The 26,869-nt window shown below is 51.2% G+C and overlaps 1 protein-coding gene across 9 annotated transcripts in view; it reads right to left on the minus strand.

Annotated features, from left to right (window-relative positions):
• Positions 1-7,998: 7,998 nt before the first annotated feature.
• The window catches only part of GLCE (glucuronic acid epimerase), a 56,024-nt gene continuing 37,153 nt past the window's right edge, over positions 7,999-26,869 (minus strand). For 8 of the 9 annotated variants that reach the window (XM_064157856.1, XM_064157857.1, XM_064157862.1 and 5 more), the window contains 3 exons: positions 23,512-24,065; positions 18,189-18,434; positions 10,449-12,130 (listed from right to left, as the gene is read on the minus strand). In XM_064157856.1, coding sequence (XP_064013926.1) covers positions 11,106-12,130; positions 18,189-18,434; positions 23,512-24,052 — 1,812 coding nt within the window. In that variant the 5' untranslated portion in view covers positions 24,053-24,065 and the 3' untranslated portion in view covers positions 10,449-11,105. Of the gene's footprint in view, positions 9,412-10,448; positions 12,131-18,188; positions 18,435-23,511; positions 24,066-26,869 lie in introns of those variants that run through there. The other variant, XR_010305396.1, reaches the window with a different exon arrangement.

Genomic DNA, 26,869 nt, shown 5'->3' on the forward strand with positions numbered 1-26,869 from the left:
TGCAGATTTACTCCACTGTGTCTCTGGCCCAGCCGGGTTTATGAGCTGCAGCCGCTCAAACGAGGTGGAAAAGGATGAAATCTGCTGCCAAGCTGCAGTAAAACCATGAAGCTCTTTCCAGTGGCTTCTCATTGTTTTGACACCACCATTGCCACCAGCCCCTCAGAGAATCCAGGCCACTGGAGGCTCATCCAGCACCAGCAGCTCTATCTGCAGAGGTTTTATCCCTGAGGACTTCAACCCCACTTCCACCACAACCTCTAGCCCAAGGCAGGACTTTCTTCTCAGCACCACAGACAAGCAGCCTGGGAAAGCTCCTGTCTCCAGAACTAGGGGGTTCAGCCTTTGCAAAGGTTGCCCCAGTTCTGTGGGGTCTCCCATGTGGCTGGGGACAGCCAGGTTCAAACTGGTGGAGGCCTCCCAGTGCTGAATGGCTGAGCAGCAGCTCTGGGGTTTGTAACAAAACAGGATCATGCAATCACAGAATAGACTGGGTTGGAAAAGCCCTTTAAGATCACAGGGTCCAACCATTCTCCAAGTCTACCAAGGCTGGTGCCAATGGGAGTCACTCAGCACCACATGGCTGCATCTTTTAAATCCCCCAAGGGATGAGGATTCAACCTCCTCCCTGGGCAGCCTGTTCCAGTGTTTGAGAACCCTTTCAGTGAAGAAGGTTCTTCTAATGTCCAACCTAAAAGTCCTCTGGTGCGATGTGAGGACGTTTAGGAACTGAGCTGAGACGCAGCCATGAGCGCAGAATGCCCTGGGGGTCTGGAAAGCAGCAGCAAGCACAAACCAGCCCAGAGCTTCTCCTGGCTCTTGCTCCTGCGGTCAAAGCCCTGGGAGGAGGCACTTGCAGAGGGGAAGCTCCCAGCTCGGCTGCCTCCGAGGACATTGCCCTGGATAAAGGCTTTGTGGGCACAGCACCAAGCCAGCAGGAGACCTCAGGTGAAGGTCTGTGCAGCCCCAAATCCCATGGGAGTAACAAAGAACTTCTCCAGCCCAGACCATTCTGTGATTCTGTGACCTTTCACAGAGTCACAGCATTAACCAGGTTGGAAAAGACCTCTGAGACCATCGAGTCCAACCTAGCACCTAACAGCTTCTCATTAACTAAACCATGGCACTAAGTGCCTCATCCAACCTCCTCTTAAACATCTCCAGGAACGGGGACTCCACCACCCCCCCGGGCAGCCCATTCCAATGCCAATCACTCTTGCTGGGAGGAACTCCCTAACATCCAGCCTGAACCTGCCCTGGCACTGCTTGAGGCTGTACCCTCTTGCTCTGTCCCTGGGTGCCTGGCAGAAGAGCCCAGCCCCACCTGGCTACAATCTCCTTTCAGGTAGTTGCAGACAGCAGTGAGGTCAGCCCTGAGTCTCCTCTTCTGCAGGCTGCACACCCCCAGCTCCCTCAGCCTCTCCTCACAGGGCTGTGCTCCAGGCCCCTCCCCAGCCTTGCTGCTCTTCTCTGGGCACATTCCAGCACCTCAACATCTTTCTTAAATTGAGTGGCCCAGAACTGGACACAGCACTCAAGGTGTGGCCTGAGCAGTGCAGAGTACAGGGGCAGAATGACCTCCCTGGTCCTGCTGGCCACACTGCTCCTGATACAAGACAGGATGCCACTGGCTCTGTTGGCCACCTGGGCACACTGGTGGCTCATGTTCAGTTGCCTATTGACCAGTACCCTCATCTCCCTCTCTGCCTGACTGCTCTCAGCCACTCTGTCCCCAGCCTGCAGCACTGCATGGGGCTGTTGTTAAAACTCATGGTGTTGGACTTCACTCTCCCAACCAGCATGTCCAGGTCCCTCTGCAGAGCCCTCCTGCCCTCCAGCAGATCAAGACTTGCTCCCAACTTGGTGGACTCAATCCCCTCATTCAGATCATCACTGAAGATACTACACAGGACTTAGCAGCAGACACTGCTGCCAGTCAGTGCTGCTGATCACGACCACAGTGCAGATACCAACAAGGGACCATTCAGAAGGTGACAACTGTGGAACAGGAATGTGATGGTTTGTTCTGCTGGGCCCAGTTGTTTTTTGCCCCCCATAAAAGGGACTCATTGTCTCTAAAACGAGTTGTTGTGAGCTGGAGCTGTTCTGAATGAGGACAATCAGCTGTTCCAGACCTTGTGCTGGAGCTCATGATGTCCCTGACTTGCAGAACAGCAAAACATTTGTGGGTGACCTCCCCCACTTTGGTGGGAGCTGATGGAATGTGCTGCCCGTGGGACCTGCCCCTGTGTCCTCAGCATGCCAAGACTCCCCTGGCACTAGCAGCTCTTGGCTGCAGGCAGGGCCAGGAAAGGGTTAGCAGGAATCACTGGGAGCAACAGCAATGGGGGAAAGCAGGGTCATGGAATCACAGAATGGTTTTGGTTGGAAGAGACCTTTGGGATCATGGAGTCCAACCATCACCCAGCACTGCCAGGTCACCACTAAACCAATGTCTCTCAGCACCACATCTCCACAGCTTTGAAACCTCCCTCCAGGGGTGGGGACTCCACCACCTCCTTGGGCAGCCTGGGCCAGGCCTTGATAGCACTCAAGGGGAAGGAAAGAGGAGGGTGCAGCCAAAATCACCACCCCCAGGCATGGGGTGCCCACCTGCCCACCTTGGCCCTAGCAAGCAGCCAGCTCCAGCCACTGACCTAGCCCAGCTCATGCAGCACATTCCTGGCTCCAGCCTGCCCTAATTAATGTTTTTAATTATGAAACGATTATGCTGACACCTTCTGCTTCCAGGGTGTGTGAGATTGCAGGAGGTGCCAGTGCTGATGTTCCTGTTCCAGGTTTGGAGGCCACAGGGCAGCAGGGATGGCTCAGGGAGTGCCCGTGGAAAACAGCCAGGAAGGCAGGGAGTGCTGAGAAGCCACAGCACGGGAGAGGAGCCAAATCCTTGCTGGAATTTTGGGACTTCATGGGGGAAAGCCCTGCATCCCAGCATGGTGGGGGTTGGAAGAGACCTCTGGAGATCATTCAGGCCAACCCCCCTGCTCCAGCAGGGGCACCAACAGCAGCTTGCTAAGGATCACAACAGCCAGGAGGGTTTGGAAGCTCTCCAGAGCAGGAGACTCCACAACCTCTGGGCAGTCTGCTCCAGGGCTCCAACACCCTCACACCAAAGAAGTTCCTCCCCATCTCTAGGTGGAACCTCGTGGGTCCCAGTTTGTGCCCATTGTCCCTCATCCTGTCCATGGGCCTCCACCCTTTAGCTCTTGCTGAGCACTGAGCAGATCCCCTCTGGGGCTGCTCTTTTCCAGGCTCACCAGCCCCAGGGCTCTCAGCCTTTCCTCCTCACAGAGATGCTCCAGGCCCCTCAGCACCTTTTGAGCCTCCACTGGACTCTCTCAAGTAGTTCCCTGCCTCTTGAATTAGGGAACCCAGACCTGGACCCAGTACTGCAGCTGTGACCTCACCAAGGCAGAGCAGAGTTGGGACTCGGTGACCTTAGACATCTTTTCCAACCAAAACAATTGTGTGAGAAGAACCTCCCTTGACCTGCTGGCCACACTCAACTCACCCCCATCCCTAACCCAGCCCTCAGTGGCTGTCTAGCTGGCAGGCTGGTTGCCTGCCCAGCCCCGCAGGCAGGCTGGCCGGGTGCAGGCAGCGCTAATACCCTGAATTGATCTTTAATTCTCCCTAAGCAGCTCAGGGCTGGCTCCAGCGGCTCCCCGGGCAGAGGGAAATGCCATTTCCCACCAGCTGCTTCTGCTGACATTTGGTTGTTCAAACAAAGCCCAGGGTGAAAAACAACAACAACAAAAAGCTACAGTGGAATAGATGGGAGCAGTGAATGAGATCCAGGTAAGGGCTGGGGAGAAAGAGCTGGGATTTCCATCAAAAGGCTTCTTGATGATCACCTTAATGGGTTACTGTTCTCCACCCATCCTAGCTGGCTTCTCTTGGGTTTTCTTCTTCCTCTCCCACTAATGGGCTTTGCACAAATAAATCTATTTGGAGGCTCAGGATCGTGGAACTGCTTGGAAAAACCCTGCAAGCTCACAGAGTCCAACCACTGACCCAGCACTGCCTGCTCACCACCAAGCCACGGTCCTCAGCACCACACCTCCATGGCTTTGGAACCCCTCCGGGGATGGGGACTCCATCACTGCCCTGGGCTGCTTGGGCCAGGCCTTGACAACCCTCAAGGGGAAGAGATTGTTCCTCATGTTCATCCTAAACCTCCCCTGGGGCAACCTAAGGCCATTTCTTCTCATCCTGTCACTTGCTGTCTGAGAGAAGAGACCAACTCCCACCTGGCTCCAGCCTCCCTTCAGGGAGTTTGAGACAGCCTCAGCCTTCTCTTCTCCAGGCTGAGCAACCCCAGCTCCTTCAGCTGCTCCTCACCAGACCTGTTCTCCAGCCCCTTCACCAGCTTCACTGCCCTTCTCTGGACACAGGAAAGGTGGTTTAAGCAGTAAGTCCATTCACACACCAGACACCTTTCTCCAGACTGAAGGTGCAGGAATGAGGGTGGTGAGACACTGGGACGAGTTGCCCAGGCAGGTTGTGGCTGCTCCCTCCCTGGAGGTGTTCAAGGCCAGGCTGGATGAGGCCTTGAGCAACCTGTTCCAGTGGGAGGTGTCCCTGCCTATGGTGGGGGATTGGAACTAGACTTTGAGGTCCCTTCCAACCTAAACCATTCTATGAGTCTATGAATCCAGAGACAGGGACTCCATCACTGCCCTGGACAGCTTGGGCCAGGCCTTGACAGCCCTCAGGGGAAAGAAATTGTTCATGGCCAATGTATTTTGGATGCTGAAGGTCTCACTTTTTGGAGGTCTCACATTGCCAGAGGGATCCTGGTTGCTTTGGTAACGCTTGGACTTGATGATCTTGAAGGCCTTTTCCAATCTAAGTGATTCTGTGGCTCTCAGAGGACACCATGCAAAGTGTAGTTTCATTTCCCATCTGGAAAGGAGCCAGAACATCCTGAGTCATCATGGCAATCTCTTCTCCAGGTTGAACAACCCCAACTCTCTCAGCCTGGCCTCACAGCAGAGGGCTTCCAGCCCTCACAGCATTGCTCTGGCCTCCTCTGGCCCTGCTCCAACAGGTCCATGTCTATGCTGTGCCGAGGACTCCAGAGCTGGCCCCAGCACTGCAGGTGAGGTCTGAGCAGAGCATAGAGGCAGAATCCCCTCCCTGCCCCTACTGCCCACACTGTGGGTATCAGTCCAGGACACAGCTGGGGCTAGGCTGGGAGTACTCAGTGCTAGCTCATCTCCAGCTTTGCACCCCCAACTCCTTCTCCACAGGGTTGCTCATGCTGTTAGGCCAATATGCTGTCCTGTGCCACCTGAAACACCTCCTCTGTTCTCCTCTAAGTTTGTGCAGGTGGAAGCATCCCAGGTTCAGCTTTTCACCCTCCAGCATCCCCAAGTCCTTCTCCGCAGCCCACAGCCTGTGCTGATACCAGGGGCTGCCCCAACCCGCTGCAGCACCCTGCACTCAGCCCTGTTGAACCTCATGGGGATCCCCCAGCCTCACTTCTTCCCAGCGAGTTGCTTAGAGACACACACATTGCCCAAGATGAGCTCTTACCTGAAGGGATCCTGCAGGAAGGCTGGAGAAGGACTCTTCCTCAGGGTGTCCAGTGGCAAGATGAGGAGGAATGGTTTGCAGCTGAGGGACAGTAGGTTTAGGCTTTGGTACAAGGGTGGTGAGACTTTGCAACAGGCTGCCCAGGCAGGTTGTGGATGCCTCCTTGCTGGGGGTGTTCAAGGCCAGGTTACATGAGGCCTGGAGCAGCTGAGCCTAGTCGAGAGAGGTATCTCTGCCCACGGCAGGGAGGTTGGAGCAGATAATCTCTAAGGTCCCCTCCAACCTAAGGCATTCAAAGATTCTGTGATTCTCTGATTGGAGCTGGTGAGTGCCAGGAGGTCTTTCAATACTTGCCCTTCACCACCACAAAGCTCCACCTCGTTGACTAGGCTGAAACACCCAGAGTTTGACATTTCAACAGCTCCTGATGCTGCTAGAGGAGATCAGCCAAGTGCAGCAGCAGCTGCTGAAGGTTCCGGAAGCGCAAGGCGTGGATGGGAGTTATCAGTCCCTGCAGGCAGATGGTAAATGTGTCTCCTTTCACCACAAACTGAGCAGCAAACACTTGAATTCATCACCCAGACAACATATTTCAAACCACTGCTATTTTTGATTCCCACATTTGGAACAAACTGCCAAGTCACACAAACTCAGTATCGTCGCCCAGGCAGTCAGGAGCCAACTCCTGAAGCTCTGCCCAGCTCCAGAAGTTTTCTTCTGTGGTGTTTCTGTCAGGAAAAATTAGTTATGACCAAGTCAAAACATGGCATTTGGGGTGCTGGTGACACCTCCAAGCCACTGAGGCATCGATTTCTCACCAGTGTTTCTGCACCAGGGTGGAAAGTGTCATTTTAGGCGTGGAATGGTCAAGACAGAGGTGACCTCAATCCCCATTTGAGGGAGAATTTTGATAGGACTTTATCTATATTTAGCTGAAAACAGGAATTAAGAGTGGTGAGTCCTTGCACACGACTGGCAACCTCAGCCCACCTCCTGTTGTCTTAGGATGTTTTTAGTGACCACTTAAAATTGTCCTTTAAGGAAAATCATAGACAACAGAAGATGCATTTAGTCATCAAAGAACCACAGACTGGTTTGGGTGGGAAGGGACCTTTCAAGCTCATCCAGTCCATCCCCCTGCGGTCAGCAGGGACAGCTGCAACTAGAGCAGGTTGCTCACAGCCCCAAACAACTTGACCTGCAACAGGTCCAGAGATGGGACATCAACCTCCTCTCTGATTCTATGACTCCATGACTCCAAGATTCTGTGTATCCATGTCTCCAAGGTTCTGTGACTCTATAACTCCAAGACTCTGTGATTTTATGACTCCATGACTGCAAGATTCTATGACTCTATGGTTTTATGCCTCTGAGACTCTATGATTCCATGATTCTAGGACTCCTAACTCCAAGATTCTATGACTCCATGACTATGATTTTACGACTCCATGATGCCATAATTCTATGATTTCGTGGCTCCCTAACTCCATGATTCTAGATTTTCTGACCCCATGATTCTCTGACTCCCTGACTCTGAGATTCTATGATTCCATGGTTCTTTGACTCCCTGACTCTGAGATTCTATGATTCCATGATTCTTTGACTCCATGACTCCAAGATTCTATGATTTGATAACTCCGTAACACCAAGACTCAATTATTTTATGACTCCATAATTCTATAATTCTTGGTCTCCATGACTCCAAGACTCTGTGATTTCATGACTCCATAACTCCATGATTCTGTGATTTTATGACCCTATGATTCTCTGTCTCCAAGATTCTATGATTCCATGATTCTATGACTGCTTGACTCCAAGACTCTGATTTTGTCTCCGTGATTCTATGACCCCACAATTCCAAGATTCTATGACTGCAAGATTCCATAATTCTATGACTCCCTGACTCCACGATTCCATGACTCCATAATTCCATGATTTGATGATTCCATGACTCCATAATTCTATGACCCCCTGACTCCATCACTCCATGATTTGATGACTCCCTGACTCCATCACTCCCTGACTCCATCTCTCCACAATTTGATGACTCCTTGTCTCCATCTCTCCATTATTTTATGACTCCCTGACTCCACCACTCCACAATTTGATGACTGTCTCCATCACTCCACAATTTGATGACTCTGTCTCCATCTCTCCATGATTCAATGACTCCCTGACGCCATCACTCCACCATTCGATGTCTCCCTGACTCCATCACTCCCTGTCTCCATCTCTCCACGATTCAATGACTCCCTGACTCCATCTCTCCACAATTCAATGACTCCCTGACTCCATCTCTCCACGATTCAATGACTCCCTGACTCGATGACTCCCTGACTCCATCACTCCATGATGCCATAACTCTACAAACTGCTCCTCGGGACTTCACGTCCAGCCCTTGGTAGAGCAGAAGGTACAGACAGAAGGCACCAAGACACCTCCTTGTATCTCTTATGATAAAAAACCTTTATTTTACAGTCATAGAAAGCAGCTTTTCCATGAAGCACAAAGGCTGAAGCCATTTAACTCTGTGTAGAAACATAGTAGAACCTCTCCCGCTGCAAAAAGTCACCTCTGGCCGTATAGAAAACTAACGTGTGCACATTGTGCTTGAACTGCAAAGTCTGTACAGCTTCACAAAGGACCACCCTTTACCAGAGCATCCTGTAAACAAGTTATTGCATATTTAACACATGGTCTAGAGCCCACATGTGACCAAAAAAAAAAAAACCAAACAAAAGAAAAATCACACACACACAAAACAAAAAGAAAGATAAAAGACAGAAGATAACCACGAGAAGGTGAAGGAATATAGCAGCTTTCCATCAGTGTCTTGAATGGTGGCTCAAGAGAAACAGCACTGCCACGTCTGGATGGTTGTGCTTGTGTGCTACTGGTTGGTGTACACCTACATGCACCACACTCCCCATCACGTCTATGTACAAGAAGATGGGAAAGATCTTAGACCCTAAGACCTTTGTCAGTTTGAAGGCTGAGAACAAAGCAAAATAAAATCCCCAACTGAAGTGATCTCGATGAAGTTAAGGGCACCAGCATCCAATAACCCTCTTCTGCTGCTCAACTCAATGAAAAACAACGATGGAAGAAACCCCACATGAAGTCTCTTCAGCTCCACAATCTCAGTGGTGACTGGGTGAAGGCCAATGTGTGCTAAGGCCAACTGAAGCATAAGGGTGATGGTAAGGATTCACAGATTCATAAGTTGGAGGATACCTTAAAGATCATCCAGTTCCAACCCCCCTGCCATGGGCAGGGGCACCTTCCACTAAACCAGGTTGCTCGAGGCACTGGCCACCTCCACAAAGGGGGTAGGGATAAGGTGATCTGGCAGGACCAGTGACGTTGGCATGGCCAAGCAACACTTCTAAGCTTATCCATCCAACACTTCTAAGCTCACCCATCCAACGAAGAGCCAACCAGATTGGCTGTCCCAAAGCACTGCATGAGCAACACCACCATGACTTCTCAACAGCATTAGTCAAGAAATAGTCAAAGGGGCAGTTGTGGCCTCTGTAAGGCACCAATACCATCTCTTGAGCACTACCTAGAGTCTCTCCAGCTTCTCCACACGCCAAAAAGGCAAAAGATGGTGGAAATAGGCAGGAGAAAGCTGTTTGTGTGCCTGCAGCAAGGACCAGCTGGGGAAGGAAGCACATTTGTGTGGGGATTGTGTGTGCGTATACAGGTGGGCACGTGAGAAAAACACCACACCACAAAGTCACCTCTGCTACCTTTGGTATTGAACTTTCTGCTGGGACATCCACTTCTCACTGACTGACGTGACTGCAGCACGCCTTGGGTAAGATCAAGGCATCAAAAAGTCAGCTTCAATCTCTGCAAGAAACAGCATCAAAAAAGCATCAAAAAAAGAGAGAGGACAACAATAAAAGCAAGATGCATAATGTGCTTGTGCCGAGCCTTCTTGTGATCTGAATCAACTGTCCTTGAGATGAACATCTTTAGCTTCATCTCCACCTCCACATAGGTGTTACAAGATGAGTCGAACAACCTCTAAGCTCCTATGTGGCCTTCCCAAATACACTGAGCCTTGGACTTAGAGCAACCACCAGAATGTCTCAATGGGTCGAGAACCTGACATTTGAGACACTACCAGACCACCCCTGATGGTTTTATTCTTCTGGATCAACCAGGAAGGCAGAATAACAGTGAGTGTCAAGGATTGATAATCAGGAAGAAGAAACCACTTGGTTTCTTCTTAGGTTTGGTTTCACTTGGTTTGCTCCGCATCACAACAGCCCAGTGTAAGAGTTTGGGTTGGGATGTGCATGTTCAGCTGTTGCACAGGTGCCCCTGCTCGTGTGGCTGGGCCAGAAGGACAAAGCTCACCCAAGAAGCCCCTGCTGGAGATGTGATGACACCTTACACCATGAGTAAGACAGTAAAGAGAGGTGAAATTTAGTGCTGAAGCACGCATGGAGTTGGAAAGCCTTCTAGAGGTCATCTTTAGCTTCTAAAAAGCTTGAATTACTCAAGCAGCTTAAGAATAAAACTCACCACAGGAACTTCCCTTAATTCCACCTCAGTTTCCTGTGCTGCTCACAAGCCCCACGTCATGCTTGGGAACCCAAGACATGTTGCCAAAGCTCAGATAAACCTCTCCAGTGTCACTATAAACCAAAGTACAAACACCAAGGGGCTACGTGATGAGCAATTTCAGCTTCCAGGGAGGAGGAGAAGACACCAGCAAAGCTGATGGGTGACAATGGTGAATTTGGTTCTGTCAAGGGGGGCAGTGTGGCCACAGGCTTTGTGCAGTCCATAAGTTGTGCTTATGGGATGTGACTTCCAAGCCTGCACGTTCCCTTCCACATAGTTTCCATCCACCTGCCTGCAAAGAAACCACACAGCTCCAAAAATCTTCATAAATAGGTAAAAAGGAATCCAAATGTGAAGATTTTTACCTCCCCCCTGCCACCAACAAGAGGAATCCAGATTAAAAACCAAACAATCCTTCTCAAGAGCCACTGTCCACTACCCAGGCCGTGAGCAGAACACACATTTGCAGAGTTACACCACACCAGCTGCTCCAACACATCCACAGCAAACTCCATTTTCAAGAGGCCACAAACTTAACTGTTCAGGCAAGTTAAGTGCTGAACTTTCTGTTGGGTTTTGTTTGTTGGGTTTTTTCTTAAGAGACCTGTATGGCTTCTGCAAATCTTTTCCTAGGGGAAACAAAAGAAGTTAAAAACAAAACTCCAAAGCCAAGAATCCATCCCCCACCCCCCCCACCCCATCCCCGGCCTTCAAACTCGAGAGCACAAAGAGGTTTGGCTTTGTGCAGATCGTTTTGCTGTGGGGCACCAAGGACAGGTGAAGTTCTCAGCTCCCACCCCTCGAACCCAAACGATTTCCCTCACTGGAATGCAATGATTTCATCCGGAGATCAGTTTTAAGGATCACTTCTTTTGAGAGAGTCAGTTAGAAGAACCGAAGCGAAGGTGGGCTGGGAGCCGGGGCGCGGTGGCTGGGCGAGGCGGCGGGCGCCAGGGCTCTGGGCGCAGGCTCTAGTTGTGCTTTGCCCGCCCGCCTCGCAGGTAGCTCTTCCACCTCCTGACGAACTCTTTGAAGATGGGCGACTCATCTATGGTGCTGAGGAGCTGGAGCTGGTTGATGTGGGTGGTGTGATAGTCCCAGCGGGCCAGGTTGGGAGCGGTGCCGAGCATGAAGTGCCGAAGGTCGTAGATGGTCCCTGAGCCGGTGTCGTAGAGGGGGAGCATGGCCTTCAGGGACTCCATGCCCCGCTCGTAGAGGACGCGGGCCTCCCGCCCCAGCTTCTCCCCAGCTGTTTCTTTTAAGTCATAAAGCCCGATTAAGGAGTACATGAAGCCGTTGAGCACGAAGGAGCTGGGCGAGGTGGGGTACTCCTCGTACCAGTCGTGGCGGTTCATGAAGACAGCCTTCACCCCGCGCTGCTCTGATGGCAGCTTGTAGGGCGCCGTGGCCCGCAGAGCCGAGCTCAGGAACGTCTGCTCCTTCGTCAGCAGGTAGGCCCGCACCAAGGTGGAGATGGCCTGGCCCTGAGCCATGGCTGAGTACCAGCCCGGGTCCAAGGACTTGAAGCCTTCCCCCAGCTTCCTCGTCACCATGATGGGCCAGCCACCCCGCTCGTCCTGGTTCCTCACCAGCCAGTTGCTGGCAGCGAAGAAAGCTGCCATGTGAGCGGTGGCCGAGATGGTGACGTTATCGAGGAAGCCTCTACCCTTGGCTACCAGCCTCACCACTCTCTTGGGCATGATTTTGGTCTGCTTCACAGCTTTTGTGTTGGAGAGGCCAACGCCCTTCCGCAGGTCGGTGACCAGGTCCCTGGTGAGGGTGCTCCAGCTAGTCCTGGGCCCGATGCCGTAGTAGATGTCTCTGTCCTTGAAAGCGATGAGCTGGGTGTTGGAGACGTAGTGCACGGTGAAGAGCTGGTTCTTCTCCGTCGTCTCCAGGACCACGGAGATGCTGCCGTTGGTGGTGAACTTGAGATCAAAAGAAATGATGAAATCTCGGCTGTTCCCCAGCTGCAGAGCCACCCCCTCCGTGTGCTCTGCAAAACAACCCAACAAAGCCTTGGTCCCTGGTGACAAAGCCTCCTTTGACCCAAAGCCTCCAAGCTCCGGAGTGTAGCAACCCCTCTTACCACGCAGCATCTAAAAGCTTTCAGAGCAGCCCATCAATAATTCAATCATTCCTCCTCTGCACTGTCACAGAGGAGGCCACAGCAATGCTGGGAGGGCTGGAAGCCTTCTGCTGGGCGGTCAGGCTGAGAGAATTGAGGGTGTTCTGCCTGGAGAAGAAGAGGCTCCAGTGAGACCCTTCTGGTGGCCTTTCAGGACTTCAAGGGGCCAGAAGATAGCTGGGGACAGACTTCTGAGCAGGGCCAAAAGTCCCCAGAAAGAGTTGTCAAGGCTTGGACCAGGCTGCCCTGGCTGAGGGATCCAGACTTGTTCAGCCTGGAGGAGAGGAGGCTGAGGGGAGACCTTCTGGCCCTCTATAGCTCCCTGAAAGGAGTTTGGAGCCAGATGGGGGTTGGTGTCTTCTCCCAAGGAACAAGTGACAGGGCAAGAGGACATGGCCCAGGGGAGGTTTAGGTTGGACACAAGGAAAAACTTCTTCATGGAAAGAGTTGTGAAGACTTGGCCCAGGCTGCCATGCATAGTGGTGGAGTCTCCAACCTGGGAAGGGTTTCAAAGCTGGGTAGATGTGGTGCTGAGGGACATGGTTTGGTGGTGACCTGGCAGTGTTCTTTAACAGCTGGATTTTATGATCTTGGAGGTCTTAATGATTCCATGACTCTATGGAAACAGCATGGATTAGTTTAGGAGAATTTTGAAGGTTGGACTTGATGATCTTGGAGGTCTTTTCTGACTTTCATGGTTCTGTGATATTCCAAACTGCTCTTTTTAATTCCCCAACCTGACAGTTCCAAAAACTAGTGGGGGGTGATCAGTTTCAAGAAGGATAAAAAAAAGAGAAAGAAGAAAGAAGCAAACATAAAAGACTAAGGTGGTGAAGCGTTTATTAACCTCTCCATGGGCAAAACTCAGCTTAATTAAACCTCCCCTTGAAATCAAGCTGCTAGGCAATAGCACAGACTGAATCCCAGCGTTCTCCTGGAGGCTCCATTCCAATGTGTAAAATCAGCTTCTCCCCTCACTTCTACTGGGATGATCAAAGAGCTAATTAGTCTGTTAGGCTGTGTGTGAATCCTGGAGCTCTGAAGGCTCAGAGGGCTGATGAACACTTAGGAGAAAGTCATCTTCAATTAAAGCCTTCACAGAGAATAAAATTCCCCTCTAGAAGGCAGCTGTTTCCATTCTGTTATACCCTGATGGGTCAAGCATCCTGGAAATGTTTCTATGTGCAACCATCAAGTTAATGGGCAGCTTGGCAAAGGCTTTTCCTCACCTCATAGAATCATTTAGGTTGGAAAAGATCTCCAAGATCATCAAGTTTGGCCCTCAGAACTCTCCCAAACTATCCATGGTGTTTTCATAGAGGGAAGGAATCATTAAGGTTGGAAAGGATCTCCAAGATCATCAAGTTTGGCCCTGAGAACTCTCCCAAACTAATCCATGGTGTTTTCATAGAGGGAAGGAATCATTAAGGTTGGAAAGGATCTCCAAGATCATCAAGTTTGGCCCTCAGAACTCTCCCAAACTAATTCATGGTGTTTTCATAGAGGGAAGGAATCATTAAGGTTGGAAAGGATCTCCAAGATCATCAAGTTTGGCCCTCAGAACTCTCCCAAACTAATCCATGGTGTTTTCATAGAGGGAAGGAATCATTAAGGTTGGAAAGGATCTCCAAGATCATCAAGTTTGGCCCTGAGAACTCTCCCAAACTAATCCATGGTGTTTTCATAGAGGGAAGGAATCATTAAGGTTGGAAAGGATCTCCAAGATCATCAAGTTTGGCCCTGAGAACTCTCCCAAACTAATCCATGGTGTTTTCATAGAGGGAAGGAATCATTAAGGTTGGAAAGGATCTCCAAGATCATCAAGTTTGGCCCTCAGAACTCTCCCAAACTAATTCATGGTGTTTTCATAGAGGGAAGGAATCATTAAGGTTGGAAAGGATCTCCAAGATCATCAAGTTTGGCCCTCAGAACTCTCCCAAACTAATCCATGGTGTTTTCATAGAGGGAAGGAATCATTAAGGTTGGAGAAGACCTCCAAGATCACCAAGTGCAACCATCAACCCAGCACTGCCAGGTCACCACCAAGTCATGCCCCTCAGCACCACATCTTCATGACTTTGAACCCTTTCAGGGATGGGGACTCCACCACTGCCCTGGGCCAGGCCATGACAACCCTCAAGGGGAAGGAATTGTTCCTTGTGTCCCACCTAAACTTCTCCTGGTGCAACTTGAGACCATTTCCTCTTGTCCTATTGCCTGCTCCTTAGGAGGAGACCAACCTCCACCAACCTCCACCTGAAGTCCTTTCAGGGAGTTGTAGAATCATAGAATCTACCAGGTTGGAAGAGATCTCCAAGATCATCCAGTCCAACCTATCACCCAGCCCTGTCGTCCCATCAACACAGAATGATAGAGCCAGAAGGTCTCCCCTCAGCCTTCTTTTCTCCAGGCTGAACAACCCCAGGTTCCTCAGCTGCTCCTCACCAGACCTATTTCCCAGACCCTTCACCAGCTGAGTTTCCCTTCTCTGAACCTGCTCCAGCCCCTCAATGTCCTTCTTGGAGAGGGAGGCCCAAAAATAAAAGCAGGACTCGAGGTGTGGTCTCACCAGTGCCCAGTCCAGGGGGACAATCCCACTTTACAACACCGTGTAGGGCACTAATGACCACTGTCCATTTTTTCTGACTCAACATCACATTTTCCAACCATTTAAAGTAAAAGCTTCCCCCCTTGGGAGTCTTGGAGAGCAGCATCTGGGCTGGGAGAAGAAAACAACAACTTTGATACCCACCATCTGAAGAATCTTAATTCAAACCCCCACTCACAATGGCTGTCAAATGAGTTTTATGGCTGCTGGTAAACAAATGGTTGTGTGATAATGAAGTGAATGGTAAGAGAGGGGCACAAAAGAGTTGTAAGAAGGAAAACTGAAGGCTCCTGTTGTTTGTGCTGCCCTGAGTGCCCTAAATCCATTACTTGAGGCCACCTAAGAGGAGGGGATGCAGAGAGAATGCAGAGCAGGTTTTCAGCCTCTCCTCTAACCATATTTATCTACTACAAAGACACCAGAGCATTCAGCATTATTTTCCCCAGGGATCCAGGCCCAAGGTGCCAAGAGAAAATGACTTCATTGTCTTTTTAAGTAATGGACTCGTTAATTCTAATGGGTATTGATTGAGGAGAAATTCATCACCTCCTTATTAATGGCTCTGTCCCAGCAGAAAGGAACTCCTGCCTGAAATAATGAATTTCCCTGCTAAGGAGACAACAGGAACCACCCTGAAGTCTGTCTGTCTGGGCAGCCCTGTGGGAGAAGGACTTGGGGGTGCTGGGGATGCAAAGCTGCAGAGGAGTCAGCACCAAGTGCTCCTAGCCCAGCCCCAGCCCTGTCCTGAGCTGATCCCCAGCAGTGTGGGCAGCAGGGGCAGGGAGAGGATTCTGCCTCTCTGCTCTGCTGAGACCTCACCTGCAGTGCTGGGGCCAGCTCTGGAGTCCTCAGCTCAGCAGAGGCATGGACCTGTTGGAGCATGGCCAGAGGGGGCCACAGCAATGCTGGGAGGACTGGAAGCCCTCTGCTGTGAGGCACAATGCATCTTGCACCTCTGCAGGTGAAGAAGGGCCCCTGTGCAGCTCCAGATCTTCACCATCCTCTCCAAGTCCTCTGCAAATACCTGGGCAGCTGCTGCCTCTTGCTGCTTTGTTTGAGTGAACTTGGGTTACGAAGAGCTAAGACCTCAAATTTTGCCAAAACAGTTGCATTCCAATGAAGAAGATTTCAGGTCCAACCAGAGGGAGAGCTGTACGTGGTCTGCTTGCTGCAGGCTGAAAACAGACCTTATCATCATCATCATCAGTCAGCATCTGCTTATCACACAGCAGCCTCATTTCCCAGCTTTCACAACTGGCTCCATCTCCTTTCTCTTTTTAATTCTATTTTGAGAGTGGAGCTGAAAAGCTCAGGAAATGTGACTGCAGGTTCTCATCACCCTCCACATGGGCTGGGAACTGGGGTTCTTCAGCCTGGAGAAGAGGAGGCTGAGGGGAGACATTCTGGCTCTTTACAACTCCCTGGAAGGAGACTGGAGCCAGGTGGAAGTGGGTCTCTTCTCCCAAAGAAGTGATAGAACGAGTGGACATGGCCTCAAATTGCCCCAGGGGAGGTTTAGGTTGGACATGAAAAACAATTTCCTCACAGAAAGGGTTGTGAAGGCCTGGCCTAGGCTGCCCAGCCCAGTGGTAGAGTCTCCACCTCTAGAGGGGTTTGAAAGCTGTGGACATACAGTGCTGAGGGACACGGTTTGGTGGTGACCTAGTAGTGCTGGGTTGGTGGTTGGACTTGATGATCTCGAAGGTCTCTTCCAATCTAAAGCATTCTGTGATCCTATTCTACAACCCACTCATTCTTCATTACAGTGGTGCTTAAAAAGCTGTGATGGGGCAAAAACAGAACAACTGCAGAGAAATGTCATCACAGAATCAACTAGGTTGGAAGAGACCTCCAAGATCATCCAGCCCAACCTAGCACCCAGCCCTATCCAATCAACCAGACCATGGCACTAAGTGCCTCAGCCAGGCTTTGCTTGAACACCTCCAGGGATGGTGACTCCACCACCTCCCTGGGCAGCCCATTCCAATGTCAATCACTCTCTCTTAGGAGAGAGGAATCCTCCTCTTAGGATTGTGTCTTAGGCTGTGTCCCCTTGTTCTGTTGCTGCTTGCCTGGCAGAAGAGACCAACCCCACCTGGCTACAATCTGCCTTCAGGTATCTGTAGACAGCAATGAGGTCACCCCTGAGCCTCCTCTTCTGCAGGCTACACACCCCAGGCTCCCTCAGCCTCTTCTCACAGGGCTGTGCTCCAGGCCCCTCACCAGCTTTGCTGCCCTTCTCTGGACACCTTCCAGCACCTCAACATCTCTCTTGAATTGAGTGGCCCAGAACTGGACACAGGACTCAAGATGTGGCCTGACCAGTGCTGAGTACAGGGGCAGGATAACCTCCCTTGTCCTGCTGCCCACACTGCTCCTGATCTAGGCCAGGATGCCATTGGCTTTCTTGGCCACCTGGGCACACTGCTGACTCATGTCCAGCTTCTATCTACCAGTACCCTCAGATCCCTTTCTGCCTGGCTGCTCTCCAGACACTCTGTCCCCAGCCAGTAGTGCTGCTTGGGGTTGTTGTGGCCAAAATGGCATTCTCAGGTGAGATCTTAAGGTTAGGAAGCCAAGAATCACAGAATGGCTTGGGTTGGAAGGGTCCTGAAAGAACATCTAGTTCAGGATATCTAGCCATGGGATACTTCCCACTAGACCAGCTTGCTCAAGGCCTCATCCAGCCTGCTCTAAAACACTTTCAGGGATGAGGCACTCTGGGTAACCTGTTGCAGAGTCTCACCACCCTCACTGGAAAGAACTTCTTCCTAATGTCCAACCTCAATCTACTCTGCTCCTATTTCAAACCATTCTCCCTTGTTCTACCACCCCAATTCCCTCTCCAGCTCTCCTGTAACTCCCCTCAGGAAGACTACTCTAAGGTCTCCTCAAAGCCTTCTCCTCTCCAGGCTGAACAACTCCTACTCTCTCAGACTGTCCTTACAGGAGAGGTCCTCCAGCCCTCTGATCATCTTTGTGTCTTCCTCTGGACCCTCTCCAACAGATCCATATCTTTTTCAGTCCTGGAGAATAAATGGAAAGAGCTCAATCCCAGCAAGTCGAAGCTCTAATGTCTCCCCAGAGCCTTCTCCTCTCCAGGCTGAACAACTCCAGCTCTCTCAGTTTGTTCTTATAGGAGAGATCCTCCAGATCATCTTTGTGTCTTTCTCTGGACCCTCCCCCTCAGATCCATGTCCTTTTTAGTCATGAAAGATAAATGGAAGGAGCTCAATCCCAGCAAGTGCAAGCTCCCCAGGTCCCACCTGTGCACATCAACAGACAGAGTTTAGGTACCAGGTCTTCAGCATCACCCACCTGGTGCAATGAACTGCTTGACGCTGGTGAGCTTGGCTTTGTCTGTCACCGTGGACAAGGAGCAGCCTTTTGGCACCGTCCAGTCTGCAGCCCTGCTGCCTTTGTCCTTCTCTTCAGCTGTCTCATAGACCTCGATGTGAGGTGGCTTCTCTGTCAGGTTCTTGCTGTAGTGGCTCAAGCCATACTGTGCAATCTGGATGGGGTAGAAATAGCCCTGAGGGCCCCACTGCGTGGACAAGGGCACACCTACCAGAGATGGAGAAAAGGAGGACCTCATCAGCATGGCATCCAAACCAGCATGCAAACCTCACTGCTGACCTGTCCCCCCTCCACTGCTGCCAGAGGTATTTCCAGGAGGCAAGTCCTGCTCAAAGAACCATACAATGGTGGGGGTTGGAAGGGACCTCTGGAGATCATTCGGTCCAAGCCCTGTGCAGGGGCACCCACAGCAGCTTGCTCGGCATCACAATGGACAGGGGGGTTTGGAAGCTCTCCAGAGGAGGAGACTCCACAGCCTCTCTGGGCAGCCTGTTCCAGCACTCCAGCACCCTCACACCAAAGAACTTTCTCCTCATCTTCAGGTAGAAGCTCCTGGGTTCCAGTTTGTGTCCAGTGCCTCTTGTCCTGTTGATGGGCACCACTGAGAAGAATCTGGCCCCATCCTCTTGCCTTCCACCCTTTATCTCTTGCTGAACACTGAGCAGATCCCCTCTCAGGCTGCTCTTTTCCAGGCTAAACAGCCTCAGGGCTCTCAGCCTGTCCTCCTCACAGAAATGCTCCAGGCCCCTCAGCATCTTTGTAGCCTCCACTGGACTCTCTCCAGTAGTTCCCAGTCTCTCTTTAACTGGGGAGCCCAAAACTGGACCCAAGACTCCAGCTGTGGCCTCATAAGGGGCAGAACAACCTTCCTCGTCCTACTGGCCACACTCTTCTTCATACACTACATAAGACCATCAGTTGCCTTAGCTAGGAGGGCTCATTGCTGGCTCACAGTGACCTTGTTTCCTCTGCCAGGCTCTGAACTCTCCTCTACCTGCCCTTCACCAGCTCCCAGGAGCTGCAGGCTCCAGTTTTGGGTGGAAAAAACCACCCTGCCATGAAATGCTGATTGCATCACTGGCTGTGTGGGAAACAAAAACAGCCAGTGTGGAGGAGACTTCTTTCTATGCACAGCTCCAGATGGAACCAACCACAGGGTGTTTGAGATAGAGATAAAAACAGGATTCTCCTCAAGTCCTGGATTTTACTTGGGACAAATTCCCAATCTCTAAATACAAATCCAGTCTGGGAATAGACCACTGTGACACTCCTGCAGGAAACCAAGCATACAGAGTATCAAAGGGACGAGCTGGAGAAGCGAGTCTGTGTGAACCTCATGAGGTTCTACAAGGCCAAATGCAAGGTGTTGCACCTTGGTGCAGCATGGGACAACCTTTGACAACAATGCAGGCTGGAGGATGCTGAGACTGACAGCAGCCCTGTGAAAAAGGACTTGGGGGTGCTGGTGGATGAGAACCTGGATATGAGCCAGCTATGGGCACTTGCAGCCCAGATGGCCAGTGGCAGCCTGGGCTGTATCCAAAGTAGCGTGGCCAGCAGATGAGAGAGGTGATTCTGCCCCTCTGCTCTGCTGGGACATCACCTGGAGGGCTGTGTCCAGCTCTGGCACACTCAGCACAAGGAGGACATGGACCTGCTGGAGCAGATCCAGAGGAGAGGGCCATGAAGATGATGAGAGGGGTGAAGCAGCTCTCCTTTGAAGACAGACTGGAAGAGTTAGGGCTGTGCAGTCTGGAGAAGAGAAGACTCTAGGGAGGCCTTCCAGTACCTAGAAGAAAGCTGGGGAGGGACTTGTAGCACTGAGAGAAGGGGCAAAGGTTTGAAACTAGAGCAGGGTAGGTTTAGGTTGAACATTGGGAAGAAGCTCTTTACTATGAGGGTGGTGGAACACTGGAATGGGATGTCCAGAGATGTGGTGGAGGCCTCATCTCCAGAGACGTTCAAGGTCAAGCTTGCTGGGGCTGGGAGCAACCTGCTCTAGCTGAGGATGCCCCTGCTGACTGCAGTGGAGGGGGTTGGACTGGATGACCTTTAGAAGTCCCTTCCAAACCAGTGCATTCTGGCTAAGAGAAGGAAAAGGATGAAAATAAACAAGTTGGCTTTTGCACCACTTTCCCCCGTGGCAATGTCAAGCTCAGACAGCCAATTTCTTCTGAAAAGTGGTGCAATGGAAAGGTTGCTTAAATTAAATGTTAAAAAAAAAACACCCCCAAAAAGCTACATTTGTAGCCACAGTTTGGTGCTTTGTGTCACTAATAGATGTTGTTGATGGAGATGTGATGGCTTCCTGCTGCCTAAGAAGAAAACCATGGCAGGAAGTATTTGAAACCCACAGATTATCTCAACTCCAGCTCCCTCATTACAGCATCTTCATTGAGGCTGAAAGATAGAGGGAAAAAAAAAGAAAGAGAATTAAAATAGGGGGGGGGGGAAAGGAAGAAATTTGCTCTAAGAGCTTAACTTGAAGTTTATAGGAGGTGACAAGATTAAATCCTCCAGGTCATAGGACATAACACATTAACTTGCAGAAAAGGAGAAGGTGAAACTGGACCATGAGAGGTTTCTCCATCATGCAGCCATGTGAGAATGACCAGGGCTGGAGTGATGGAAGGCAAAAGGCCTAAAGCACTCCTGAGACCACCTCTGAATGCTAAACCCTGCCCCCTTCACAAGCTACAACTGCTTCCCTTCTCCACCCTGGGTGCTGTGTGTCAGCAACTCTATGGCCTTTACAAATCCCAGGCTCTAGCATCATGTTTCACAGTGGCAGCTCTCCCAACCACACCCCTCTAGAAGAACAATCACACTGCTGAATGTTGAACCTGTTGGTCCCGTAGAGGACACCTCATGTCCCCAGCACACACATCTGGCAAGGCAACAGGCTGCAGAATCTGGCCAGAGTTCTGATCATTTTTGGTTGGAGAAGATCCCAAGTCGCGCCAGGGAAGGTTTAGGTTGGGCATTATCATAGAATCAACCAGGTTGGAAGAGACCTCCAAGCTCATCCAGTCCAACCTAGCACCCAGCCCTAGACAATCAACCAAACCATGGCACTAAGTGCCTCAGCCAGGCTTTGCTTCAACACCTCCAGGGATGGGGACTCCTCCACTTCCACAGACAGCCCATTCCAATGCCAATCACTCTCTCCGGCAACAACTTCCTCCTAACATCCAGCCTAGACCTCCCCCAGCACAGCTTGAGACTGTGTGCCCTTGTTCTGTTGCTGCTTGCCTGGCAGAAGAAACCAACCCCACCTGGCTACAGCCTCCCTTCAGGTAGTTGTAGACAGCAATGGGGTCCCCCCTGAGCCTCTTCTTCTCCAGGCTGCACACCCCCAGCTCCCTCAGCCTCTCCTCACAGGGTTTGTATCTCAGGTCTCTCACCAGAGAGCTAGAAGAAGCTTCTTCACTGAAAGGGTTGTCAAGCCCTGGAGCAGGCTTGCCTAGCAAGGTGGCTGAGTGTCCACCCCTGGAAGGGTTTCAAAGAGGCAGAGATGTGGTGCTGAGGGACATGGTTTAGCACCAAGTAGCCTTGGCAGGGTTAGACAATGGCTGGACTGGATGATCTGAAAGGGCTTTTCCAAGCAAAACAAGTCCATGATTCTGTGCAGCCACCAGAGCGAGTTTGCCCCTTTGGGAAAACTGAGTTCCAGAGTCCTGCTTCTCTCCTTGGCAGATGTGAGGAGGATGAAAGTAGAAAAAAAAAAACCCCAACCCTGCAGTAAAAATGTGAGGATAACCTTAAATAACCCCAAACTAACCCACCCCTTGCATCTGTTTCTGTGAGTCACTTACAGACAAACTAACTGCAAGACATCCACTTGCAGATGCAAGAGGGGTTGGACTAGATGACTTTTAAAGGTCCTTTCCCACCCAAACCACGATTCCATGCCAGCTTTCTGCAGTGACCTATTGTGGGAAGAGCTCCTTCTACCACAGCAGAGCATCACTGATGACTGTGATGCATGAAAATGAATGCATTTGATTCCTTAAGTGAGAGTTGCTCTTTAATTTCTGAGGGGTCGTGGTGTCACCTTCTGTAATAGCTTCATAAAGTTATGAATCTCTCTCATCTAAAACCCAACCAGATCAAATCTTTGCTGAGCCACAGGCAAACCTCACATGCTAATTACTGTTGGCATGGGCTAGCAAATTGGAAAGGTTTTGCTGGGTGTTAATTGGATCCAGGGACACACTTCAGTGGTTGGAGAGCTTCTTGACCCTTTGGAACCTCCTCATCTTGCTGCAGGCAGCAGCTTCTTTCACAGCCTGAGGTGCTCATAGAATGGTTTGGGTTGGAAGGGACCTTAAGGATCATCCAGCTCCAATCCCCCTGCCATGGGCAGAGACACCTGCCACTAGACCAGGGTGTTCAAGGCCTCATCCAGTCTGGTCATCAATACTTTCAGGGATGAGGTGTCTGCAACTTCTCTGGGCACCCTGTTCCAGTGTCTCACCACCCTCGGAGTAAATAATTTCTTTGTAAGGTCCAATCTAAATCTACTCTGCTCCAGTTTAAAATCACTGCTGCCAATCATTAGCCTAACACTAGCAAGAACTTGACTAAACCACATCCCTCAGCACTGAAACCCCTCCAGAGTTCACTCCACCACTGCCCTGGGCAGCCTGGACCACACTTTGGCAACCCTTCTGGGACAGAAATTGTTCCTCATGTCCAACCTAAGCCTCCCCTGGTGCAACTTGAGGCCCTTCGATCTTGTTCTGTGACTCACTACTTGTTTTAACCCAAGCCCACCTCTTTGCAACCTCCTTAGAAGGAGCTGTGAAGAGCAAGGAGGTTTCCTCTGAGCACTGATTTACCTGATAGAAGCTGGCAAACCCAGCAGGAAACAGAGGCTGTGTCACAATAAGTGGATTTCAGGAACACTCATGACAAAATAAAGGTCACTTTGAACTTCAGATGGTTCATTCACAAACCTAGAGGATGGTTTGGGCTAGAAGGGTCCTTAAGGGACCTTAAGGATCACCTGGTGCCATGGGCACCTTCCACCAGAGAAGGTCACTCAAGGCCACATTCAACTTGGCCTTGAACATCTCCAGGCAGGGAGCATCCATAACCTCCTGGGCAACCTATTCCAGTGTCTCACCACCCTCACTGGAAACAGTTTCTTCCTAATCTCCAGTCTCAATCTGCTCTCCTCCGGCCTGAATCCATTCCCTCTCATGCTATCACTAAAGCCCTTGTGCAAAGTGCCCTCCTGACGTTAGCATAACAAAACCCCAACCAAGCACTCCACACAAACCTTCGACTCCGCTTATGCACTTCACTCTGTCCCGAACCTCCACGTTGTAGCCCTCAAAGGACATGAAGACCCCGTCAGGGTGGTAAGGTGCTCGCTGCGTGTACACTTTGGAGTAGCTATGAGAGAACTCAAACCTGTCGTAGCCATCGTACTGAGCAATCTTCCCGTACACCTCAAAGTACTTCTCCACCCAGCTGAAGGGCAGGAAGACCTCGTTGCCTTCCCTCCTGCCTTTAATGGTGTGCTCATCGTTGATCAGGCAGTCGATCTCCTCATACTTCAGCCCCGGGGCTTTGTTGTTGAAGCCGCCGGCGACAGGAGGAGCCTTCTGCTGCTCCTGGGGCGATGCCTCCTCGCTCTGCTGCCTGCCCGGGTCGCTGTCGGAGGCGGCGGCTCGGCGCTCCAGCCCCGCCGGGCTGCGGGGGAAGGGGCCGGCTCTGTCCGAGGAGCAGCGGTTCCACAGCAGCACCATCACCAAGGTGAAGAGGGCACAGATGACAATCAGAGTCTTGTAGTTGACCCGAGCTGCCAAGCAACGCATATTCACACCATACCTGCGGGAAACAGAGGGGACCACGTCAGGAATGGTGTGGTCAGCAGGAGCAGGGAGGTCATTCTGCCCCTCTACTCTGCACTGGTTAGCCCACACCTCGAGTACTGTGTTCAGTTCTGGGCCCCCCAGTTTAGGAAGGACACTGAGATGCTTGAGTGTGTCCAGAGAAGGGCGACGAGGCTGGGGAGAGGCCTTGAGCACAGCCCTACGAGGAGAGGCTGAGGGAGCTGGGATTGGTTAGCCTGGAGAAGAGGAGGCTCAGGGGTGACCTTATTGCTGTCTACAACTACCTGAGGGGTGGTTGTGGCCAGGAGGAGGTTGCTCTCTTCTCTCAGGTGGCCAGCACCAGAACAAGAGAACACAGCCTCAGGCTGCGCCAGGGGAGATTTAGGCTGGAGGTGAGGAGAAAGTTCTTCACTGAGAGAGTCATTGGGCACTGGAATGGGCTGCCCGGGGAGGTGGTGGAGTCGCCATCCCTGGGGCTGTTCAAGGCAAGATTGGATGTGGCACTTGGTGCCATGGTCTGGCCTTGAGCTCTGTGGTAAAGGGTTGGACTTGATGATCTGTGAGGTCTCTTCCAACCCTGATGATACTGTGATACTGTGTGAAAGGGTTGGAAGGAGCAGTTCTGACACACAGTCACAGCATTAACCAGGTTGGAAAAGACCTGGGAGATCATCGAGGCCAATCGATCACCTAACACCTTCTCAATAACTAAACCGTGGCATTAAGTGCAGCCACCAGAGCAGAATGCCCTGGGGGTCTGGAAAGCAGCAGCAAGCACAAACCAGCCCAGAGCTTCTCCTGGCTCTTGCTCCTGCGGTCAAAGCCCTGGGAGGAGGCACTTGCAGAGGGGAAGCTCCCAGCTCAGCTGCCTCCGAGGACATTGCCCTGGATAAAGGCTTTGTGGGCACAGCACCAAGCCAGCAGGAGACCTCAGGTGAAGGTCTGTGCAGCCCCAAATCCCATGGGAGTAACAAAGAACTTCTCCAGCCCAGACCATTCTGTGATTCTGTGACCTTTCACAGAGTCACAGCATTAACCAGGTTGGAAAAGACCTCTGAGACCATCGAGTCCAACCTAGCACCTAACAGCTTCTCATTAACTAAACCATGGCACTAAGTGCCTCATCCAACCTCCTCTTAAACATCTCCAGGAACGGGGACTCCACCACCCCCCCGGGCAGCCCATTCCAATGCCAATCACTCTTGCTGGGAGGAACTCCCTAACATCCAGCCTCAACCTGCCCTGGCACTGCTTGAGGCTGTGCCCTCTTGTTCTGTCCCTGGGTGCCTGGCAGAAGAGCCCAGCCCCACCTGGCTACCATCTCCTTTAGGTAGTTGCAGAGAGCAGTGAGGTCAGCCCTGAGTCTCCTCTGCTGCAGGCTGCACACCCCCAGCTCCCTCAGCCTCTCCTCACAGGGCTGTGCTCCAGGCCCCTCCCCAGCCTTGCTGCTCTTCTCTGGACACATTCCAGCACCTCAACATCTTTCTTAAATTGAGTGGCCCAGAACTGGACACAGCACTCAAGGTGTGGCCTGAGCAGTGCTGAGCACAGGGGCAGAATGACCTCCCTGGTCCTGCTGCCCACACTGCTCCTGATGCAGGCCAGGATGCCACTGGCTCTGTTGGCCACCTGGGGACCAAGAACCTCCCTTGACCACACTCTTCTTCACATATCCCATGAGACCATTGTTTGCCTTAGCTCTGAGGGCCCACTGCTGGCTCCTGTTGACCCAAGGCCACCCTTAGCCTATGCCACGTGTGGTGGAGCTTTGTTCAGCTGTGGAAAAAAAGAAAAGCCTTCAGAATTTGCAGGGTAAAAGAAGATGATTTAAAGCCACAAAGGAAGTGTGATAAATTGGTTTATTCCCTCATTGCCCTGATGAAAAGGATTTCATCACATCTCACTTTAAAGATTTAAGAAGCACAGCATGGGAAAGGAGTTTCAAGGGCTGAAGTTATATATCTATGAGATCTTCTCCTTTGCTTTCAGCTCAGTTTGCTGGATGGCCTCTCTGGCACTGACAGACTTCCCACCTGCATGTGAAGGTAAGGACTATTTCAAAGTCAATCTTCACGCCTCAGGTAGGAGTGGAACTCCAGGTTTTTAAAGAGCAAATACTTCTGGAAGTCTGGTTTAAAATCCTTTGAATTCCTCTGCTGAATTACTGGGCTGCAGAACCAGCTGGGACCAACAACCACACTGCCCCCAAATCATCAGACAGTCATTAAGGTCCAAGACCTTTGAGTCCAACCACTAACACAGCACTGGTTGAAGAAGACCTTGAAGATTGTGGAGTCCAACCACTCACCCAGCACTGCCAGGTCACCTCTAAACCATGGCTCTCAGCACCACATCTCTACAGCTTTGAAAGCCCTCCAGGGATGGGGACTTCACTACCACCCTGGGGAGCCAGGGACAGGCCTTGACAACCCTCAAGAGGAAGAAATTATTCTTGAAGTCCAACCTAAACCTCCCCTGGGGCAACTTGTGGTCATTCCCTCTCATCCTATCACTTGTTTCTTGAGAGAAGAGACCAACCCCCATCTCATTCCAACCTCCTTCTAGGAGTTACAGAGAGCAATGGGGTCTCTCCTCAGCCTCCTTTTCTCCAGGCTGAATAACCCCAGGTCCCTCAGCTGCTCCTCACAAGATTCAGGCTGACAGATCCAGGACTAGTTCTCAGGTCTTACATAAAGCCAAGTTATTTGTGTTCTATAAATACAGATCTCTCCCTCTCTCAGGAAGTCCTCACAAGACAAGGTTTTTACATCTGCAAAGCTCTGTTAAATACATTACAAG

This window comes from Pogoniulus pusillus, chromosome 17 (assembly GCF_015220805.1).
Source record: "Pogoniulus pusillus isolate bPogPus1 chromosome 17, bPogPus1.pri, whole genome shotgun sequence".
NCBI lineage: Eukaryota > Metazoa > Chordata > Aves > Piciformes > Lybiidae > Pogoniulus > Pogoniulus pusillus.